The sequence below is a fragment of the Thrips palmi genome, unplaced genomic scaffold (genome assembly GCF_012932325.1).
Source record: "Thrips palmi isolate BJ-2018 unplaced genomic scaffold, TpBJ-2018v1 HiC_scaffold_8, whole genome shotgun sequence".
NCBI lineage: Eukaryota > Metazoa > Arthropoda > Insecta > Thysanoptera > Thripidae > Thrips > Thrips palmi.
This window is the reverse complement of record NW_023144635.1, coordinates 10844703-10865297: the sequence shown is the minus strand read 5'-3', so window position 1 is coordinate 10865297 and position 20595 is coordinate 10844703. Positions and strand designations below refer to the sequence as shown.

The window sequence follows — 20595 nt, the reverse complement described above, 5'->3', positions numbered from 1 at the left end:
ACGCAGCCGAGACGTCTAAGTGAATATGCATGTTGCGCAAGGAGCCGATCGACTACACTGTCGAACTTCAGACGGTTTTCCAGACATATGCTCTGTGGCTTCGTGAGTGCTTCTTCATGATGATGGGTGACTGCACACCTTACTGTGTTTCCGCTCGGCGCCGATTTGGTTCTTTTCTTTTTTCACTCCCGTACTGACCGTTTCCCACTCGGGGATGTGTAGGCTAGGCAAGACTCCCGCGAAGTGTAAGCAGTGCCATCCGAATGAAAAACTACCCCTCCACAGATGGCGTGAAAGAGAGATCTCGTTGAAAGGCTGGACTCTTTTGTGTGCTGTGCGTGGAGTATTGACATATCTATTTCTTTCGCCGTCACGGATGACGGATCGGTCGGCCGCGAGACTCGCCACCACACTCGCCACTCGCATCGCGCCGCTGCCGGCCGCTGCCGGGGACCGACCGTTGCACAGTGGGCCAGAAGACCGATGGAGGCGGCCAAAACTCCAGACGCGTTTTGAGCTCCAGAGTCGCTAAATGGGGCTCGAACCGAACGTGTGACCCCACCAATGGATTGCTCTCCGAACGAGGGATCCATTGGTGGGGTCACACGTTCGGTTCGAGACTTGTTTAGCGACTCTGGAGCTCAAAACGCGTCCAGAGTTTTGACCGCCTCCACCGGTCTTCTGGCCCACTGTGCGTCGGCACTTCGATGATTGGCACGGCATCGACGAGGCCAGAGAAAGAGCGAGAGGGACGCTTACAAAGTAAACCGTTCGCTTGGTCGTGATCCGCTGCACTACGCCGCCTGCACGTCATAATAACTCCGGCGCTACGAGCTCCCAGCAGCCCGATTCCGCACAGGCCTCTGTCTCTCTCGCACCTGCCCGGGAGGCCCCGCGAGTGCGAGAGAGACAGAGCGACGCGCGGAACAAGCCTGCCGCTCCCGCACGTGCGTCTCCCGGCGTCTCCGCACCGACCGAGCCATCCCAGCGAGCGATTCCCCCCCATTATTCAAATCAGTCGCTGTCAGGGATTAGAGTGAACAAAAAGCTGGCGGTATGATTTTTTAAAAATTTTATTGTACACGTTAACGAATAAAGACGATTTTTTGGTATATAAAAGAGCTGTCTATATCACACTTTTTACACTTTTTCTTTTCATTTCGCTCCTCTGTGCTCCTCGTCACAGGTTGTCTTCGGCGCTCAGAGCGGCTTGGAAAGGATCTGCAAATGACAGAGACGGAAGTGAGTTTCAGTTTTTCGGTTCGAACGATACAGCCATTTCTTGGTTCGTCCCAAGGACCATCGAGAAAAAAACCTACCGCAAGGACCTCCGTAGCACTTCTTGCGGCCGCGGAGGCGGTTCGGACACACGCGGCCGCCTCTGATTGGCTCCACCTGCAACAACGACACGCGTTCCCTTTTCAGCATTTCTCATTGTCAAGCCGAGTCTCCACAACCCTCTGCCGCTTGCTGCCTTGCAACGCAAGAGGGGTGCAACCTGTTGAGCCGGAACAACGCGGCGGAGCCAGAATTGCGCTCGCAGTGTTGCCACATGAGTGGGCAAAAATTACCACATCGCACATCGCTCCGAAAGGGTTGCCGCCCTCAACCCGCCTGCTATGCAATATCTGGGCTGTGGGCTTCGCTCTCGAGAAGTTTGCCCGGAGTGCAGGCTGAGTGGCCAACCCTTTCAAACTCTGGTGCATCGTGTTGGCAAGACTGATTAAAACAAGCGGCCGCCGAGCCCAGCGCGCGCGGAATTGAGCCAACGGATATTTTTCTGACTTACTTGCAAGGCGCTTCCCGACGCTGACACATTATCAACACGATATTACTACTTTGTTTTTTGAGTATGTTCATTGCACCATCTGCTCCCCGAGTACGCACCAGCACTCTCCGGTGGCGCTCGCGGTAGCCGAGGCCGCACGTGGCGGTGCAGGGCGACCACTCGCCCCACTCGGACACCACGCAGTCGACGCGCGGGCCCAGCGCGGACACGGCCTCGGCCTGCGCGGCCTGCGTCGAGACGGCCGGGGCGGCGGGCGCGGGGGCGCTGAGGCGGGCCGCCAGGGGCACGCCGCGGGCCAGCTTCTCTGTGAGAGGGAGAGAGACATAGAGAGGGATGTAGGGACCGGCGATGAGAGACAGCCGTGTGAATTTGATTTGGCGGCGGTGGTGGGGCCGCACTCTCACCCCGCACGCTGGCGCAGATGGTGTTGCACTCGGTGAGGGAGTGGAAGTTGTTGCGGTTGCCGCGGCAGCCCCCGTAGCCGAAGGGCCGGCACTGGCGGGCCGCGCGGTCGAAGTACCAGCGCTCGAAGTAGGCGCGGCAGGGGCCGGACTCCTCGGGCTGCAGGCACGCTTCTGCGGACAGAGAGACAGACGACACTGAGCCATTTCCTACCTATGCAGAGCGATACTGAGCGTCCCTCTCGTCGCCCTGTCTCTCTCGCACTCATGAGGCACTCCGCAAAGGTGCGAGAGAGACTGAGCGGCAGAAACGACTCCCGTCGTCCGTCAGTCCACCGACGACGGCTTGCTGTTCAATGAGCCCAAAGCGAACTTCAGCAAACTTTTGATAAGTTGCACTACTCGATTTTATCTTTTCCACGCACATAAGAAACCTAGCAGTTTTCGTGGGTTATATGCCATTTACAGAGCCAACTTTCCTGGCGAGTAACGATCGTGGGTCCGGAGACCGATGGCGGCCCAGGTAGTTGGCACGAACAACAGTCGCGAGTTACTCGGGCTGGGCTAAACGGAGACCCTTGAAGCACGGGGCTCCCACGCGCGTAGAGCGGTGGCAGCGCCTGCAGTGCAGGCAACCCATCGAGCGAGCGCGCGCTGAGGGGAGCCTGCCGCACAGGCGGTGCTGGGCGCTGGGCCCGAGCCAGCAGATTGATTCCGAGAGTCGTCGCTCTGTCCCTCTCGCACCCATAAGGGACGCCTCATGAGTGCGAGAGAGACAGAGCGACGAAAACGACTCTCGGAATCAGTCTGCAGCAGAAACGTACCCTCGGCGTCGGCGGTGGACGTGATGCAGGACTCCTTGATGGAGCAGGGCCGCTCCTCGCTCAGCTTGTGGTAGCGGGCGCAGCGCTCGCGCGCCACCTCGTCGGCCACCAGCACCAGCCTGCTGCGGAACTTGCGGCCCGCGCCGCAGGACACGGAGCAGGGCGACCAGTCCGACCACTCCGTCAGGCGGCAGCTCGGGTCCACCTGCAACACGCCGTCGCCGTCAGCGGCAAAGTCCACGCGCAGGCCAATGGCGCGCCCGCGGACGCCAGGGTAGGCAACCCAATGCACTCCGCGACGGCGCACAGTGGGCCCAAAGAGGCAGGGCCGACGGGTTTTGAGCTCCGGAGTCGCTAAATGGGACTCGAACCTAACGTGTGACCCACCGATAGATTCCTCGTTCGGAGAGCAATCCATTAGTGGGGTCACACGTCCGGTTCGAAACCGATTTAGCGACTCTGGAGCTCAAAACGCGTCCAAAATTTTGGCACTGTGCGGCGCCACCTTGACTTGCCACTCACCGGCACTGTGTCCACGCAGGCGGGCAGCGAGCACTTGCGGCGTTCGGTCAGCTCCACGAAGGGGCACTTCTTGATGCCGGCGCGGTCCTCGAAGCGGCGCGAGCGCACCTCGAAGCCGGGCCCGCACGAGGACGAGCACTCGGACCACGGGCCCCACGGCGTGACGGCGCAGTTGATGTTCTCCACCTCGGAGGGCGTGCCCACCTCGTTAGGGTCCAGCTCCACCGGGTCGCCGCTGTAGCACATCAACAACGAGGCGGGAATGGACCGGCCTGCCAGTGCACCGGCGCGCCCTGCGCCCCGCATCATTCAAACGCACTCCTGGGGCCGCGCCGAGCGCCGGGGTAATCTCTTTTCCGGCACGGATTAGTGCGTGCGGCCAGCTCGATTCCTCTGTCTGTCTCTCTCTCGCACTCCAGGGGGTGGCGTGGCGCCGGGGGTGCGAGAGAGGCAGCTCTAGCCGGGGCGGGGGTACTCACGGGCAGGACGCGTCGTGCGCCACGCACATCTCCTTCTGCACGAGCTGGCGGTCGCAGCCGAACATCTGCGCCTTGGCGTCCATCTGGTAGTTGCGCTGCCGCATGCGCAGCCCCTTGCCGCACGACACGGAGCACGGCGACCACGGCGTCCACTCGTCCACGCGGCACTCGGCTGCGGCACCAAGGCACTCACACACCCGCCTCTCATCGCACACGGGCCGCACGGGCAGGGGCGGCGCGCAGTGGGCCAGAAGACCGGCGGAGGTGGCCGAAATTCTACTCACGTTTTGAGTTCCAGAGTCGCTAAATGATACTCGAATCGAACGTGTGACCCCACCAATGGATTGCTCTCCGAACGACGACTCCATTGGTGGGGTCACACGTCCGGTTCGAGTCTTGTTCAGCGACTCTGGAACTCAAAACGCATGTAGAGTTTGTGCCGAATCCACCGCTAATCTGGCCCACTGTGCGGCGAAGCCGACTGATAGGTACGCAAAAAGTTGCACTTTGCACCAGTCAGCAGGCAACTTCCGGTAAACCCCCCCTGAAGCCGTCTCTGGATCCGCACATGCACACGAGGCGAGGCCAACAACAACACATACGTTTCTCGCCGTCGTCCACGGTCTCGATGTCCTCGAAGACGGACTCCTTGTCCAGCTCCTGGCTGGCGTCGTCGTCCTCCTTGCAGGGCTTGCGCGTCACCGCCGTCCTGGAGATGTGCAGGCGCGCCAGGGGCTGCATGTCGGCGCCGTGCGGGTCGTAGAAGGGCGCGCGGGGGTCCTCGGGGTACATGGAGGTGATGCGGTACATCTCCTCGCGCGGCACCGTGGGCGCGTTCGGAGACTGGACAAGCACAAACCGCTTTCGACTTCTGTTGGGTGCATTTTGCAGGAAATGGCGCACAGTGGGCCAGAAGACCGGTGGAGGGCGGCCGAAATTCTCGACGCGTTTTGAGCTCCAAAGTCGCTAAATGGGACTCGAACCGAGCGTGTGACCCCACCAATGGATTTCTCCTTCGGAGAGCAAGCCACTGGTGGGGTCACACGTTGGGCTCGAATCCAATTTAGCGACTCTGGAGCTCAAAACGCGTCTAGAATTTCGGCCGCTTCCACCGGTCTTCTGGCCCACCGCGAGGCGCCACGCTCACCATGTACGTGATGCCGCTGTCCGTGCCCGCGTCGATGGGGTACAAGTCGATGACCTTGTCCTCCACCCAGGAGCAGTCCGCGAGGCACAGGTCCAGGCCCGACACGCCCACCACCCAGTCCGGAGACGGGCCTGGAAGCATTCAATAAAAAGCGAAATTCCGTCATTTGCTGCAAATCACCCTGCGACGCTCTCATCTTAATGAATCCCATTCGGCCGAGCCAAGGTCAGGCGGCTGCTGTATCGGCATTGGAAACGAACTAACTAGCCGACGGCCGTTGTTGTCATTCAGCCGGCATCCCTCCAGAGTGTCGCCCGAGACAGAGCGAGACAGTCTCCGACACTGCTAAGGGCTGGGGACGGACGAGGCTGGGCGAGGCCGACGCCAAAAGGGCCTCGGCGTCGGAGAGAAGACTCGGAGACGAAGACGCGCGAAGCAAAGTTTCCCACTCCTTTCTAATGTAATTTATCACCATTAAGAGCGAGACGGGGACGGGGGCCTCCTAGATTACATTTTCGGGCGGCCGAATTGGCGTCTGGATTACTGCAGTCAGTCGCCTCATGGCGGCCGGCCCCCATGACAGTGCTGTCTGTCTGTCTGTCTGTCTGTCTGTCTGTCTGTCTGTCTGTCTGTCTGTCTGTCTGTCTGTCTGTCTGTCGCTCCGTCCGTCCGTCCGTCCGTCCGTCCGTCCGTCCGTCTGTCTGTCTGTCTGTCTGTCTGTCTGTCTGTCTGTCTGTCTGTCTGTCTGTCTGTCTGTCTGTCTGTCTGTCTGTCTGTCTGTCTGTCTGTCTGTCTGTCTGTCTGTCTGTATCTGTCTCTGTGTCTGTCTGTCTGTGTGTCTGTCTGCGTGTCCGTCCGTCCGCCCGGCCGACATGAAAGTAAAAGCGGGTGACAATGTGCGTCCGATCCGCGCGGCACAGCCAGGCATAGCGATCGGGCGCGGCGTGCGGCATGCACGATCTGCATGATGACTGATGACGGCATTGGGGGGCAGCGCGCGGGGCAGCGCCACGGAAGCATTCCGCCCGAATCCACACAACGCGTGCGCGTGCGGTTTGACCTTCACGACGCGGTGCTGGCCCCGCCGTCTCTCTCGCACCCCTAGGGGACGCCCCGCGAGAGCGAGGGAGACAGAGCGACGTGTTCGGAGGCAGCCTCCGGGCCGCACGCGCGGGATCGGCGCGTCGTTATGGTGGGCTTAGCCTCTCTCCGGGGGCGCTGTACTGTGCTGTGCTGCAGACTGATCCAGAGAGTCGTTTTCGTCGCTCTGTCTCCCTCGCCCTCATGGGGCGCACCGTATAGGAGCGAGAGAGACAGAGCGACGACAACGACTCTCGAAATGAGTGTGCGCGCGTGGCGTGGCACGGCGTGCTGCAGCTCACCGAACATGGAGGCGAGGGAGACCAGGTGGTGGCGGCGGTCCACGTTGAAGGTGGCGCTCGTGTTCTGCGTCACGCGTGGGTACCACAGGCCGGGGGCCTTGACCAGGGTGCGGAGGTGCCTCGACTGCGAGGAGAGCGCGTCGACAATTTATTCTTTTAAAATGAAAATGCGAGTTTGGCAGCCGCTTGGCGGCTGGCGCACTGATTCCGAGGGTCGTTGTCGACGCTCCGTCCCTCTCGCACGCATGCGGCATCCCGTATGGGTGCGAGAGAGACGGAGCGACGAAAACGACTCCCAGTGTGCAGCCCCCGCACGTCGCCGACGTACCTTGGCGCGCAGCTCGCGCTCCAGCCACCCCACGGAGCCCCACTCGGCCAGCTGTCGGAAGCCGTCGGACGCGATTTGGCCCTCGCCCCAGAACGAGAAGTTGGCCTCGTGCGACGCGCCGATCACGTCGCTGAAGTGCGTGAGCCAGAGCGAGAAGGGGAAGTCCTTGGGGTGCGTCGTGTTGGACCAGATGCCCTGGAACACGAACTGGCGGCGAAGAGCGCGTTCAGAAGCGCTGCACCCATGGCGCTGACGGACAGGGCATCGCACAGTGGGCCAGAATACCGGCGCGCCGGCGGCCGAAATTCTAGGTGCCTTTTGAGCTCCAGAGTCGCTAAATGGGACTCGAACCGAACGTGTGACCCCACCAATCGATTCCTCGTTCGGAGAGCAATTCATTGGTGGGGTTACACGTTCGGCTCGAGTCCCATTTAGCGACTCTGGAGCTCAAAACGCGTCAGTCTAGAGTTTCGGCTCGGCTGCCTTCACCGATCTTCTGGCCCACGGTGCAACAGCCGACCACGAATACCTTGTACTTGGCGTCGTCGCAGGCGCAGCACTCCCGGGGCTCGTCGACGTTGACGTCCTCGTGGGCGTGGGTCATGACCAGCTCGCACAGCGTGCGGCTCAGCGCGCCCTCGTCCGCGAACCACAGGGCGTCGTCCTCCTGGACCATGGCCCTGCGGCACCCAAGCACCCCGTCAAGTCCGGCGGTCCGGCCCAGCCACGGAAACACACGAAGGGGAGCGGGTTGCCGATGCTCGACTCTGCGGGCGGCGGTAACGGTCGCACCGCAACCGTTCCGCAACCCGCTCGCCAGTCGCCTTGTCGCGGAGGCCTACTTGAAGCGGACGCAGCCGGAGCCCTGGGTGGGCGCCCTCCACATGGTCTGCACCTCGACCTGCGGTGCGGGGCTGGGCGTGTCGCCCTCGCTCACGGCGTTGATGCAGGCGGGGGCGAACTGCGCCGCCGCGTCGCCGAACAGCTGGAAGCTGCCGGCCCAGCGCCGCGCGGCCGCGTCGGCGGGCTCCACCGTCACCAGGAAGCGGCGGAACGTCTTGCCGGGGGGCGCCGTCAGCGACACTGGAGGTGAACAAGGCCGTGAGGGTGGCGATCAGGCTGCCGCAGGGCCATTTCCCGTTCCGTCACTCTGTCTCTCCCGCACCCCTTGAGTGCGAAGGGGACAGAGCGACGGAAACGACGCTCGAAATCAGCGTGAACGCTGCCGGGCCCGGGCGGTCCCTCGATACTCACGCGTGTACACGGACCCGGGGACGTAGCGCTCCGGGTCCCCGGAGATGAGCAGGCCGAAGCCGCCGTCGCCAGGGGAGCGCAGCGAGTTGGTGGCGCCCGAGGGGGGCTCCATGGCGCACTGGGCGCGCGCCTGCGCCGCCAGCGCCAGCAGCACGCACAACACGGACCCCGTGGAGGCCCTCATCCTGGACACCAACAAGGCATGTTTGACGACAGGCTCGATTCACACCGGGCGTATGCCAGCAGGGGTTCCGGATCACAGGTAAAGCATGGGCTGTGATAGCCGAGAGCGTCGAGGCGTCGGTCTCCGACTATGAAGGATCCGAGTTCAAATCCCAGTGTTTCAGTAAATTCCTGAAGGCTAGCTGGGGAAATATAATTGATTTTAAATTTTAGTCATCGGTCGCTCTTTACGGTGGTGACTCTATTTGCTCACACAAGGTATACACCTTCGCGTTCTTTTCCTTTGAAAACTTTTGAATGATTTGTCATTCCCGCGTTCAGAGGAATAATGTATTTCTTTTCCTCCTCCCCACGGGTACTGGAACAAGCATCATCTGCTGCTGCCCCGGAGGCTAGCGGCGCCGTTCTGTTGCCCACCCACATGTCCGACGGGATGCTCCCCTGAAAGCTGAAAGCCTGCCGAGAGTGAGTGACCTTCCCGGCGCCCCAGTCCGCCCGTCCGCGTCCCGTCCGCCCAGTGGGTACACTCGTAAGGAAGCGTCGGAAATGTGTAGTGCCGGCATTTCCGCCGCCCTAGGCAGCAGACTGATTCCGAGGGTCGTTTTCGTCGCTCTGTCTACGCGGGGCGCGCATGAGTGCGAGGGAGACAGAGCGACGAAGTCGACTCTCAGTGTGCAGCCAAGGCTGTCGCGGCCTGTCGTTGCTGGGGCTGTGCGGACGGCCCTTCACCCCCGGGGCCTCGCGCGGGCAGGGGGAAGGGGGAGGGGAGGGGAGGGGGGAGACGGATCCGCTGCTCTGCGTTATTTCCCGCGGATAAGTGGAAACTGAGTATGCATGCAAGACAAAGCCCCTGCGGGACAGAAACACGGCACCGCTCTGCAGCCACTCCGGCGGGGGATCACCGGGACCGGGGCGGCGGCACCACGCGCGGGTAGGCGTGGGCGGCGTGGGCGGCGTGGGCGGCGAGGCCGCGACGCCGGTCTAAGCGACGTTTGAAGGCCCGCGAGCCTAACGCAGCGCGCCTAACGCATGGCGGCGGGAACGTTCAAACAGGCCCTGTATTTGTTTACGAATCCACCACTGTCCTGCGGAGGCCGCGCCGCCGCATATCTATCTTCCCCTGGCCTTGAAATTCCCTCTCCCTCTCCCTCCCCGAGACTGCCGGCACGGACGGGCAGCCGGCCGGGACTCCGCGGCGAGGCGATGAATTGGGATTCAGTAACCCTTCGGGAGAGGCAGAACAGCAGCGCGCCGCACAGTGGGCCAGAAGACCGGCGCCGGCGGCCAAACGTCTAGACGCGTTTTGAGCTCCAGAGTCGCTAAACAGGTCTCGAACCGAACGTGTGACCCAACCAATGGAATTCTCCTTCGGAGAGCAATCCATTGGTGGGGTCACACGTTCGGTTCGAGTCCAATTTAGTGACTCTGGAGCTCAAAACGCGTCTAGACGTTTGGCCGCCTCCACCGGTCTTCTGGCCCACTGTGCAGTGGGCGCTGTGGTCCCGCAGGCCGGAGGGCCGAAAGGGCTGGCCATCGATCAAGCAGTCGTCCCTGTCAATCATTTAAAGGCGGCCGCTCTGTTATCACTCGGCGCGGGGCGCGTGCGTACACTGCGTACAGCAGTGTCAGTGGCGGCCGGTGGCGGCACTGCTAGTGCGCTGTGGTGCTTTGGCCCATTTCCCGTTTGGATTCCCTCTCGCATGGCAGCCCTTAGCCCTCCGCCGCACAGCCCTCGCCTCGGCCCTTTGAGGCCGTGCTTCGCCGGCACCGCCATTAGCGACTTTGGGCGCGCGAACGCGAACGAATGTAGAACACATGGCAAGCCCGCGCGCTGCGCTGCGGCGCCATATCCCGCCAATTCCGGCGGCCATTTTTCCCTCCCCCGCGCGCGATGTGTTCGCTCGCGTACGGAGAATCGAAAAAAGTACGTCACCGAAAGCAGTTCGGGGAAAACCGCGGCGGGCCCCGCGCCGCTCACAGGAACGAAACTCGCCCCGCAAAATCGAGTTTTCAAAACGAAACACGCCTCGGTGGTCCAATATTTACGCAGACGTCCCCCATTGCGAAATTGAGAGCGGCGCGTGGTTGCGAGACGCTGACGCGTTGACGGTGACCCCGTCGAGGACCTTCGCGCCGCGCTGGGCCGTGCCGGGCCGGGCGCCGCTCCGGCGGGGCCGTGACGCCGCCAACACGCGCCTGCTTACCCCGCGATGCTGATTCCCCCGAAATGTTGTGAAACCTCGACGTCGGGACGGGACGGGGTCCTGGCGGACGCCGCGGCCTGCTGCCTGCTTCGGCTTTGGGAAGAAACTGGGCTGGCCGGCGGGAGGAACAAGGCCCCGAACTGTCTCGCCGATAACCCCGTTGACCCTGGCGCCCCACCCTGCCCCGCCCTGCCCCGCCCCGCGCCCGCATCGGCCTCCCTTCGTCCCGCCTCATGCACTTGTCGGCCTGCATCTCGGCTTGGAGGCAGCAGCAGCGACGCGGCCGTTGGGTTGCCCGCCTCGACGGCGCGGCGGCCGCTGTATGGTCTGCACGCGGCCAAGCCGCCTGAAAAGTAGGCAACAAGTCCCCCCGGCGTTTTGGTGGTAGGCAACTTTTGCGACATACCCCCTCCCCCACTCCCCTTCTCCCTCGACCCGTCTCTGGACCCGCCCTTGGAGTACGAAAGAAGGACAAGAACAACAAGAACAACAACACGAGTGGACAATAAATAATGTTTATTGCGGTTAGAGGTACGAAAAAATTTAACCAACACATTTGTACGAAAACACTCAGGTGTCGCAGTCTCTAGAGACGCGAGAGGTTGGCACTACGTTAATAAATAGTTTGACTTGATTCGGGCAGTATAAAAATTTACGGTAGGACATTGAAACGTCTGTATAAAATAACTTAGCCTATTGCACTAATAAAATGCATTTCTGGAGGAATTCCAAACAGAATACTTGAATTACAGAACGTGCTTTGTGTAGCAGTCACACTAAAATTAAGATTAAAAAAAAACAGACTAGTAGCTTCCCGCGAAGGAAGCAAATAACTTCCCATCGAGGAGGATAATAAAGAAAATATACAAAAGAGACTCTCATGCTCCTCATAATCAGATTAATTAAGTGGTGAATTTTTGAAAGATGAGGTGTTCACCAACACATTTGAAAACATTGAAATGCAAAATAACCGAACGAATGCCGCCGGCCACTGACTATCGATAGGAATACGGCAGATCGTAGCTGTCCTCATTGAGGAAGAGATCAAAACGGTGACACTCACACAGAACTAATAAAAACATTACATTAATATACCCGTTATTTGATTAGTACACGTTGAAATCGACTGAACATAAAAGCAGAGAAGCTTTCGGGAAAGTTGGTTACATTTTGGCGCTCAGCCTGTACAAGCTCCGTTTTCCACTTTTGGCAACTTATGGTTAAACATGAGAAAGGAAACTCACTCCGAAACCTTAAATTCCCTTGCAAAAGGTGGGAATAGACGTCAAGGAAACGGCGTTACGAGGGGGCGCACGTATTCATACAAAATCAATTTATAGGACTGCCTTTTTTATTTTACAACAGACGTTGCGCCACCCAAACTAAACGCACCGTTTAACTTACACTTAGATCATTTTTCTCGTTACGGTTGTCACAAATGCGTGTAACTACAGGGAGGTGGCGGCGAACTTAGGTTCCTAAAGGGCATAGAACCACCTAGGGTTGTGAAACACTCCTTCTCAGTCCGAACGGTTCAGTCTTCCATTTCCAATACATATTCTTGCAGAGGTGTAGTACCCTCAAGCAGCAAGAATTGTCTAGCCACAATGACTTTTCATCCCTTCCCCAAAACAGGGTACTCATGCTTGTACCATGTTTACCGTCCGGCGAAGTACACTCAAGTTCATACAGTGCATTCTTTCGGAATCATAGCTGCAGTGCTTCAGACGCTCGCAGACAATCTCTTTGAGCACACAGCACACTGGGATATAGAGTGTTCGCAGCGTAATCTGTCCTTTATGCACTTAATCGTACGAATTTCTTGAGCTAGAACGTTCACAATTTTGCTACACATCAAAATGTCACACACGTTCACAGTAACGCCGCCTTCGTCAAAGCGTTCTCATAAAATGTTCTAGACGCACACTCGAGCACAACACGTGCGCCCGACTTCACACAAAACTTTCGTCGAGGCCGCCGATGCAGCGCAGCCTGCGCTGCACCTCCAGCACGTCTTCGAGGACGTCCTCGAGCACGTCTTCCATGAGCGGCCGGTGCACTGAGCCGCCGTTGACGGGCAGCCTCGGGTCGGAGTCCATGCGGCGCACGACGGCGACGCCGTGGGTCAGGTGTGGCGGCACCCTGGACGCAAAAGGCGCAAGGTTTAGTTTCTCCTACTGAAACGCCGTGAGCGAGGCCGGAGCAGCACAGTGGGCCAGAAGACCGTTCAAGGCGGTCGGAATCCCGGACGCGTTTTGAGCTCCAGAGTCGCTAAACGGGACTCGGACCGAACGTGTGACCTGACCCCATCAATGGATTGCTCTCTGAACGAGGAATCCACTGGTGGGGTCTCACGTTTGGTTCGAGTATCGTTTAACTACTTTTGAGCTCAAAACGCGCCTGTCCGCCGGTGCCGGTTTTGCAGGCCCACTGTGGGTGTGTCGGGCTGCATACGGCTGCCTACCTGTCGGCGTGGCCGCTCGCGGAGTCCGACGAGGTGGTGGAGGCCTTCCTCTGCAGCACGCCGCGCAGGGAGTCGCCGCCCAGCGACCCGCGCGCGCTGGTGATACTCCGTCGCCAGAAGCCCTCGGGGGACATCCTGCAAACACGGGTAAATAAACAAAACGGATTAGGGAGCTGCCAGGGAGCTGGCCTGCCCCCGGCAGTCCCGGACGGCCACGACGACACGACCCGGCTGGCCAGACAGACGGCGCCAGGTCCGCAAATTTGAATATCATTTCCCGGCAGAGAGCGGCGCAAACAAGGCAGTGGAGGGGCGCGCTGCGCTCGCCGCCGCCGTCCAGGCCGTCCGAGCAGACCTACCTGTTGTTGTGGCTGCTGGAGCACGTCGTGGTGGACGTGGTCGTGTTGAAGGTGCCCTTGCGGCGCAGGCTCTTCTTGCAGTGCTTGACGCCGCACAGACGCATGAAGCCGTCCCGGAACTTGGACGACATGAGGTTGTACAGGATGGGGTTGACGGCCGAGTTGAGGTACAGCATGATGCGGCAGAAGAAGAGCAGGTTGTAGTAGCCGGCCGCGCCCAGCGCCATCACGTCCTCGGGCGGCACCACGATGATCCACAGCGTGAAGGCACGGAACGGTAGCAGGCAGATGAAGAAGGACAGCACCACCGTGCCCAGCATCATCACCACCTCAACACACACCACGGCCCATTTTAGCACTTCCGCGCGTCAAGAAGGCGAGTGGCCGATGCCGAGGTTATGCAGAGCGGCTTTTAACGCCGCAATGCCACAGTGCCACGCTGTGCTCCGGTTGGATACACAGCTCGCTCTGCATAAGCTCGGCGCGTACGTACCTGCTTGCGGTACTTGATGGCGCTGGGCGTGGTGGGCTGGCTCTGCGAGTTCTGCTGGTGGCTCTGCTGCTGGTGCGACGCCATGATGCCCGGGTACACCATGAGGTGGCGCGCGATGACGCTGTACAGCGCCACCAGCAGCACCAGCGGGATGCCGAAGAACACCGAGATGGTGCCCACGAAGAAGGCCGCCTTCCAGAAGGTGTCTGCCGGCGTCACGCACACGGGCACCAGCGTGCCGTCCCAGTACTCCTCGTAGCGGTACTCGGCTAGGGCCAGGATTGGGCTGGAACAGCACGGCACATGAAGCAAGGCACGCGACACCCGCGTGGCACGCACACACACACACGCGCACGCTCACACAGACAATGTTTCGGGCCTACATTTTTATTGGATTTGATGGAAAAGGAGGTGGGGGTCCAAAATACCAGCGGAAGGATCTTCTTTTGTCACACAGCCGATTCAGGTTTCCTGGCAAGATGCGCCACGGGGCACACACAGACACACAAAGCCGACGAACCCAACGCAAGCAAAGGTAATAAATCATTCTGATCGAGCACAAAAATATACTTTATTTCTCTTACACACTCGCTATCGATGGAACATAAGGTGAAATGAAAGCGTACTACGAAATTACATGTCACATAACCTCTAGCTCACTGTCGCTTTGATACATACGATTCCGAAATTGTTAGGTTTATCTCTGAAAGTTGCAGCATGCAGATTTTCTGGAACTCAAAACTGACGGTCCACTCCCAGGCCAGAACGGGCGATCGGTTCAACAGGAACCAGCAACGGGTTTTCAAAACACCAAAAAAACTTCAAAATGCTCGCCATAGACGCAGCAGTTACGGCTGGGTCTTGAAAAGCTACGCTCGAACCTGGACCCTTATTCATTACTTACATAAAAAAGTGAACATCACACATAGATAGAAAGCTACTTGAGTAAATAACAATAGTGTAACCTGCTTGCCTTGAGCAGGGGCTCAGACTGGACCAAGGCAAACCCTCACTGAAGCACTCGTTATCTTTGTGACGCTTCAGCAAAATAGTGGAAGAATTCACACGAGATTATATTATATAAATAGTACAGACGACGATGCTACTAACGAAAAGCTTGCCAACACTACGATATTAATAGGACTCTATAATGAGAACACTACCATCTAGAAGGGAACAAAAACCTAAGCTGGAACTTTAATTATTCTTTGAATAGATGAAAAGACTAGTGAGTATAGGTCCAGGCCGACGCAAGCACTGCCAGCGTCACAAAGCCACATCGCACAAAACATCGGAGCATGACAAGTCATCGTATTTAAAGTTTGACCCGGCAATTTTAACCATTTTGCTGTGAAAAACCAGTTTGAATGTGGTTTGAAACTGAACGGAGTTGCCCGGAGGCCGAAAAGCGCCTGCAATCAGAGGGGTAGGCTGCACCCCACGACACAGGTGTTTGGCGGGCTGGCCTATCCGCAACTTCACAGGCGCCTGCGTCTTGAAACGTTTTCTTGGCTCTGTTTTTGCAAAGGAATATTTACGCCAGGCGACGTAATACCAGTACTCCCTGATATTTTAATTTGGTATATTTTTCTTTTTTTCCTGAAATATCGGGGAGGGGTCGGAGGCGATTTTCACAGTTTTTTGTTTGTAGCGAGCAGCACAACTGACGTTCCAAAATCGACGTTTTCTCGGCGATACACATTAAGCATTACATTATCACCAACACAATACTTATTTAATTCGAGAATTCAACGAGTATGCAAACTACACTTTTAACCACGTTGCCATATCTACAATCACAGAGTTCATGGCTTTTCAAATCACTAACAAGCGCGAGTAAGTGGAGATCTCTGCCACGACCGAGCTGTGCGCGGCACTAACACAGCAGCGCCGATCTTGCTTCAGGCAGACTTGCAAGTACAGAATCTCCGTCGACTGAAACACAATTTTCCCGCAAACTTGAAGCCACCACACGGCGTAAGTTCTGAAATAATAACTGTGCAATGTCTCTACGACCAATAACCTGCACCGCTTGCCGCCACCGGGGCGACGTCCGACTCACGACACTCTTTCTCTCTCTCTCTCGTGCACGCACACGCTGCTACTAGCGACAACTACCGACTACACACTTAGCAAAGCAGGAATGACACATCGAATAACGACTTAAATAAATAAAACGCAGTCCCTTCGTATACTGGAGGCAACTTCACACGTAGCTCTCGGGCCGGATGTCGTCCGTGGAGAGGTTGATGGCGGAGTAGCGCTCGCGGAAGGAGGCCCTGTCGAGGTGGCCGAGGCCGAGGCCCTGGCCGAGCGCGCGCTGCCCCAGCGACGCGCGTATGATGACGTTCCTGCGGAGCGCGCCGTTGGCCGCGCCGTTGCCGCTGCCGGGCAGCGCGGGCGGCGCGTGCGGGGAGGGCGAGCCGCGCGGCGACGCGTGGTTGGCGAAGATGAGCGTGCGCGAGTCCAGCGACAGCCCCGAGCAGCTGCGCATCACGCCGTGGTGGTAGCGCCGGCTGCCCGCGAACGTCATCGACGTCGTGGTCGTGTTGAGCGTCGAGCTGCGCGTGAAGCGGCGCCGGAAGAAGGCGTCGCGGCGCCGCACGCCGCACAGCCGCATGAAGCCGTCGCGGAACTTGGACGACATGAGGTTGTACAGGATGGGGTTGATGGCCGAGTTGAGGTACAGCATCATCCGGCACACGAACAGGACGATCAGGTAGTTCTCGAAGCCCATCTTGGAGAAGGTCTCGGTGGACATGAAGATGATGACGATGGTGAAGACGCGGAAGGGCAGCAGGCAGATGAAGAAGGACATGACCACCGTGCCCAGCATCAGCACCACCTGCTTGCGCGCGCGCCCGTTCGACGACTCGGTGGTGGCGGACGGCTTGACGGCCGTGGTGCCGGGGTCGGCCACCAGGCGCCGCGCGATCAGCGTGTACAGCACCAGCAGCAGCACCAGCGGCAGGATGAAGAAGACGGAGATGGTCATGAGGAAGAAGAACTGGTTCCAGAAGGTGTCGGCGCGCGTCAGGCAGTAGGCGTCCGGCTCCGCGGCGCTGGTCGCGCTGGTCGCGCTGGTCGCGCTGGTCGCGCTGGTGGCGACGGTGGCGTTGGCCAGGGTGACGGGCAGCCCCCCGCCGGCGGCCGGCCCCACGCTCGGCACCTCGCTCAAGTTGTAGAAGCCGTACTCGGCGATGAGCAGGACGGGGCTGCGTGCAACACCGCCAGAATTAGCCAAGGTTTCAACATTCACTTTCTCGTAATGTCATGTCAACAGGTGTTATACATAACAACTGACACCAGGCCAAACAAAAAAAAGTGTCATGTGTCTTTCGTACCGGCAATGAAAATGGACACATTTTGAAGAGGAAAAAACGACAAGAAACAGACAACTTAGTTTAATAGGAAAAGAGGAAAGTAGCACACTACCTTTGACACACTGAACGTCGTGACGACCACGCCATGCAGTACAGCCGTGCCATGCAAAAGTGGCTGCCAATCTCACGCTCCGAAACCACTACACGTGCACACCCCGCCGGCTATGGCCAGTGCCGCCAACCTCCATGCTCCAAAAAGATAAAAGAACATGCAGCGCCAGACAAGCAATGAGAAATCAACCATGTCTGAATGAAGAAGCATTTATGTGTACGGTTACAACGCGTTAGGTGAGACATTTTATCTTAGTTTGTGTACTCCACACTTGATGCTTTTTGAGTTCCGCATTTAGAGATGCCAGAGGCATTTGGTTTTTATGTGATTTATGTCAGGGTGACTTTTAAGATGAAGGCATGCGATAAAAGATTATTAAGGTAATATTAGCTGTAAACAATTTCAGTACAAAATGGATCGTCTTGGGTTTACGTACGAGCGAATGGATGAATCTTGGGGATTAACTTCTGAAGGTATAATTTTTTTTGCACCTGTGTTGGTACTTTCCTGTTTGGGGTGCAGCATCCTCATCAGTTTATTTACCACTTCGAAAATGTTACATTATGATGAACTGATTCAAGTTCGTAATTAAATTTTTAACTTGCCGTTAATAATCACGTTACTTACACATGTTTCAGTGAGATGCCTGCAGCACAGTTCCTTTCCTAACCGAAAAAAACTTCGAAAGAAAAAGAACAAAACACTTAACCCCACCTCCTTTTCCTCTGGCTTTGGCCCGAAAATCGATTTCCACGCTGTGAATTTGGTGGTGAATATTATGTTAGGTTAAGGGAGCGCTACATGTCATTGACAGGAGATGGCGTTGAATGGGCAGAGCAGAGCATTGCAATGAGCGTTGAAATGAGTAAGAAAAGAACAGAACAGAAGTACAGTTTTTCCTGGACAGACAAAAACGACAGGTGGGTTTGTTAGAAGAGACTCTAGGCCATCATTCGAAGAATGTAGAGGGGTGGTTGGTTACGTGTGTGCAACAGTAAATAGAAGTGAGTTGCTCTAGAGCCAAGATTTTAGGAAAAAGAAAGAGAAGGAAACTACAATGCAGAAACTGACTGCTGTAGAATTTTAGATTATAGTAAGGAATTACCACCATCCTTGATGTGTTTTCTCAAGTAGTATGTGTTTTATAACTGTATAGTTCAGCTCGCAGTGAAAGGAAAACGAGAAGCCATTTTTCTTGCGCCCAGAAAAACCACTGGCTGTTCCACTTTTGCAGCAGCTCCTTAAAATGCATTTTATTCGACTGACATGATAAAAGAATATTGAGACGAAAGCAAAGTGGAGCAGACCAGTGATTTTTCTGCCCATAACATCACGCTACGACAAAAAGATTGGCAGCAAAATGAACACATTGATCAAAAAAAGTGATAAAAGGTGTTTTCCCACACAACAAGTAAATCAATATAGACTAAACCACTCAAGGACTCACACACTCTCACTCAGAACACCGCACCATATAAAAGTAAAGGCAGATTTGCTATGTGCTTTTTGCCACCACACACACACAAAAATGCAGTCAAACAAAAAAAGGAAAAGAAAGGTGGCCGCAGAAAATGGCCGTTTATCGTTTCTCCCACGCGCACAAGGCCGCACATTGAAAAGTGAAAGAGAGAGAGCCCGAAAAGCTGGAGGCCCACCTGGTGAAGACGGCGGCGAAGGCCCACGCCAGGAAGCAGATGAGTAGGGCCCGCTCCTTGGTGCACACGTAGCCCGCCTTGAGCGGCTCGCAGATGGCGTAGTAGCGCTCGAAGCTGATGGCCAGGATGGTGAGCACGGATGCGTGCGCCACCGTCAGCTCCACGAACGGCACGGCCTTGCCTGCGGGGGCAGGAAACAACGTCATTACTTCGTCATCCCGCCGAACAACAACAAAAACAACAACAACAGAATGAAGAGGCGTCGCGACTAGATTTTTTCGAAGCCACGTGCCAGTCCCAGTGCACGCGCCGCCGCCGCGGATGGCATCGCATCATACCAAAACCGGGCCGAACTGCACACTTGGCAAAACTGATGGCGACCTTTGTACTTCGTAAATGAGTCTAACAATGCTTGTGGCACCGCGGCACGCTCACAACCACAACCGACCACAACGGAGAGGAGGCGCCTAGGCCAGACAGACCGGCTGCTCGTCCGGCGCAAATACACACAGACACACACACACACACACACACACACACACACACACACACACAAACACAAACCGCGCGACTGCCTCTGATAAACTACCCGGACTCCATCCAGTGACCAGGAGGGCTGTTGGGGGGACAGTGGGACGGCAATCTCAGATATGGGATTTCCGGAGCTTTGCCGTCGTCCCGGGGAAGTTCCTCCCCCCCCCTCTCTTTCCCTTCCACTTCCCTTTAACAGCATCCTTGCCTGCCGCGGGGGCGGGCTGCAGGTGGGACGGAAAACACAAAGCCGCACACGCACACACCCACACACAGCGAGGCAGGTGAGGGAGGGGTTCACGGAGTTCATCAACAAGTGTTAAATTCCTCGCCAAGTGAGCGCGTTCCACAATCACAGGGCAAGCGCGCAAGACGGTCGGCGAGCAAGAAGGATTTCGTCTTTGAAATGCGAAGCGTTTTTGTTTTGTTTGTTGGCGGTCGAAAAAGAAGTGGAGAACAAAAACAAGAATGAAAAGTACAAACAGAAAAAAACAGGGTGAGATTCGAGGGACTCTCTTAAGCACGCTTTCTTTTTTCTTTTGCAAGACAAATGCTTCTTCGCATGACATCGTGTTTTCAGGTGGGTGATTCCTTCAACCTGAACTCGACAAAAGCATAAAGCTTTGCGAGCGCCTGGAGAGCGTCATGGCCGCCCCAGCCCGCGATCACGCTCAAGTACTTTGGGCCGCCATTTGGGCCGGGCACGGCACGGCCAGGCCGCGCGCGGGGATCATTTTCGAGCAAGACCGGCACGCACGGCAAGCAGCACGGCACGCAGCACAGTGGGCCAGAGGGCCGGCGATGACGGCCAAAACTCCAGCCAGACGCGTTTTCAAACTCCAGAGTCGCAACACAGGACTCGGAGTGAGCGTATATGGATTCCTCGTTCGGAGAGCAATCCATCGGTGGGGTCACACGTTCGGCTCGAGTCCCATTCAGCGACGCTGGAGCTCAAAACGCTTCCGGTATTGTGACCGCCTCCGCGGGTCTTCTGGCCCACTGAGCGCGCGGGGGATCATTTTCGAGCGAAACCGGCACGCGCGGCGCACGGCACGCAGCACGACGGGCCTCATTTGTCGCGCTGTCCACAAAGGAAAGAGGCGGACATGGATCAGGGTACGGGTAAAGCCCGCGCACGCCGCACG

At 57.5% G+C, this 20595-nt stretch overlaps 2 protein-coding genes across 3 annotated transcripts in view; both read right to left on the bottom strand.

The window, feature by feature from the left end:
- Positions 1 to 1055: 1055 nt before the first annotated feature.
- Positions 1056 to 10614, bottom strand: LOC117653707 (spondin-1-like). 2 transcript variants are annotated; one of them, XM_034399552.1, is made up of 15 exons: positions 10514 to 10614; positions 8127 to 8311; positions 7715 to 7955; positions 7402 to 7552; positions 6873 to 7079; positions 6545 to 6668; positions 5163 to 5293; positions 4618 to 4858; positions 4016 to 4187; positions 3537 to 3771; positions 3015 to 3219; positions 2194 to 2364; positions 1888 to 2093; positions 1320 to 1395; positions 1056 to 1221 (listed from the first exon to the last, which is right to left on the bottom strand). In XM_034399552.1, exons 2-15 carry the CDS (start codon positions 8308 to 8310, stop codon positions 1181 to 1183), a joined length of 2385 nt encoding a protein of 794 aa, XP_034255443.1. In that variant the 5' UTR covers position 8311; positions 10514 to 10614; the 3' UTR covers positions 1056 to 1180. The 2 variants fall into 2 exon arrangements, with proteins under 2 accessions (XP_034255443.1, XP_034255445.1); XM_034399554.1 differs by having other exon boundaries at positions 3015 to 3145; positions 3571 to 3771.
- Positions 10615 to 11012: 398 nt separating this feature from the next.
- Positions 11013 to 20595, bottom strand: part of LOC117653417 (thyrotropin-releasing hormone receptor) — a 61322-nt gene continuing 51739 nt past the window's right edge. Inside the window, exons 2-6 of the mRNA XM_034399072.1 lie at positions 18920 to 19100; positions 13830 to 14115; positions 13337 to 13665; positions 12978 to 13112; positions 11013 to 12655 (exon numbers count right to left, since the gene is read on the bottom strand). Of these exons, the coding sequence (XP_034254963.1) occupies positions 12466 to 12655; positions 12978 to 13112; positions 13337 to 13665; positions 13830 to 14115; positions 18920 to 19100 (1121 nt within the window). The 3' untranslated portion in view covers positions 11013 to 12465. The remainder of the gene's footprint in view (positions 12656 to 12977; positions 13113 to 13336; positions 13666 to 13829; positions 14116 to 18919; positions 19101 to 20595) is intronic.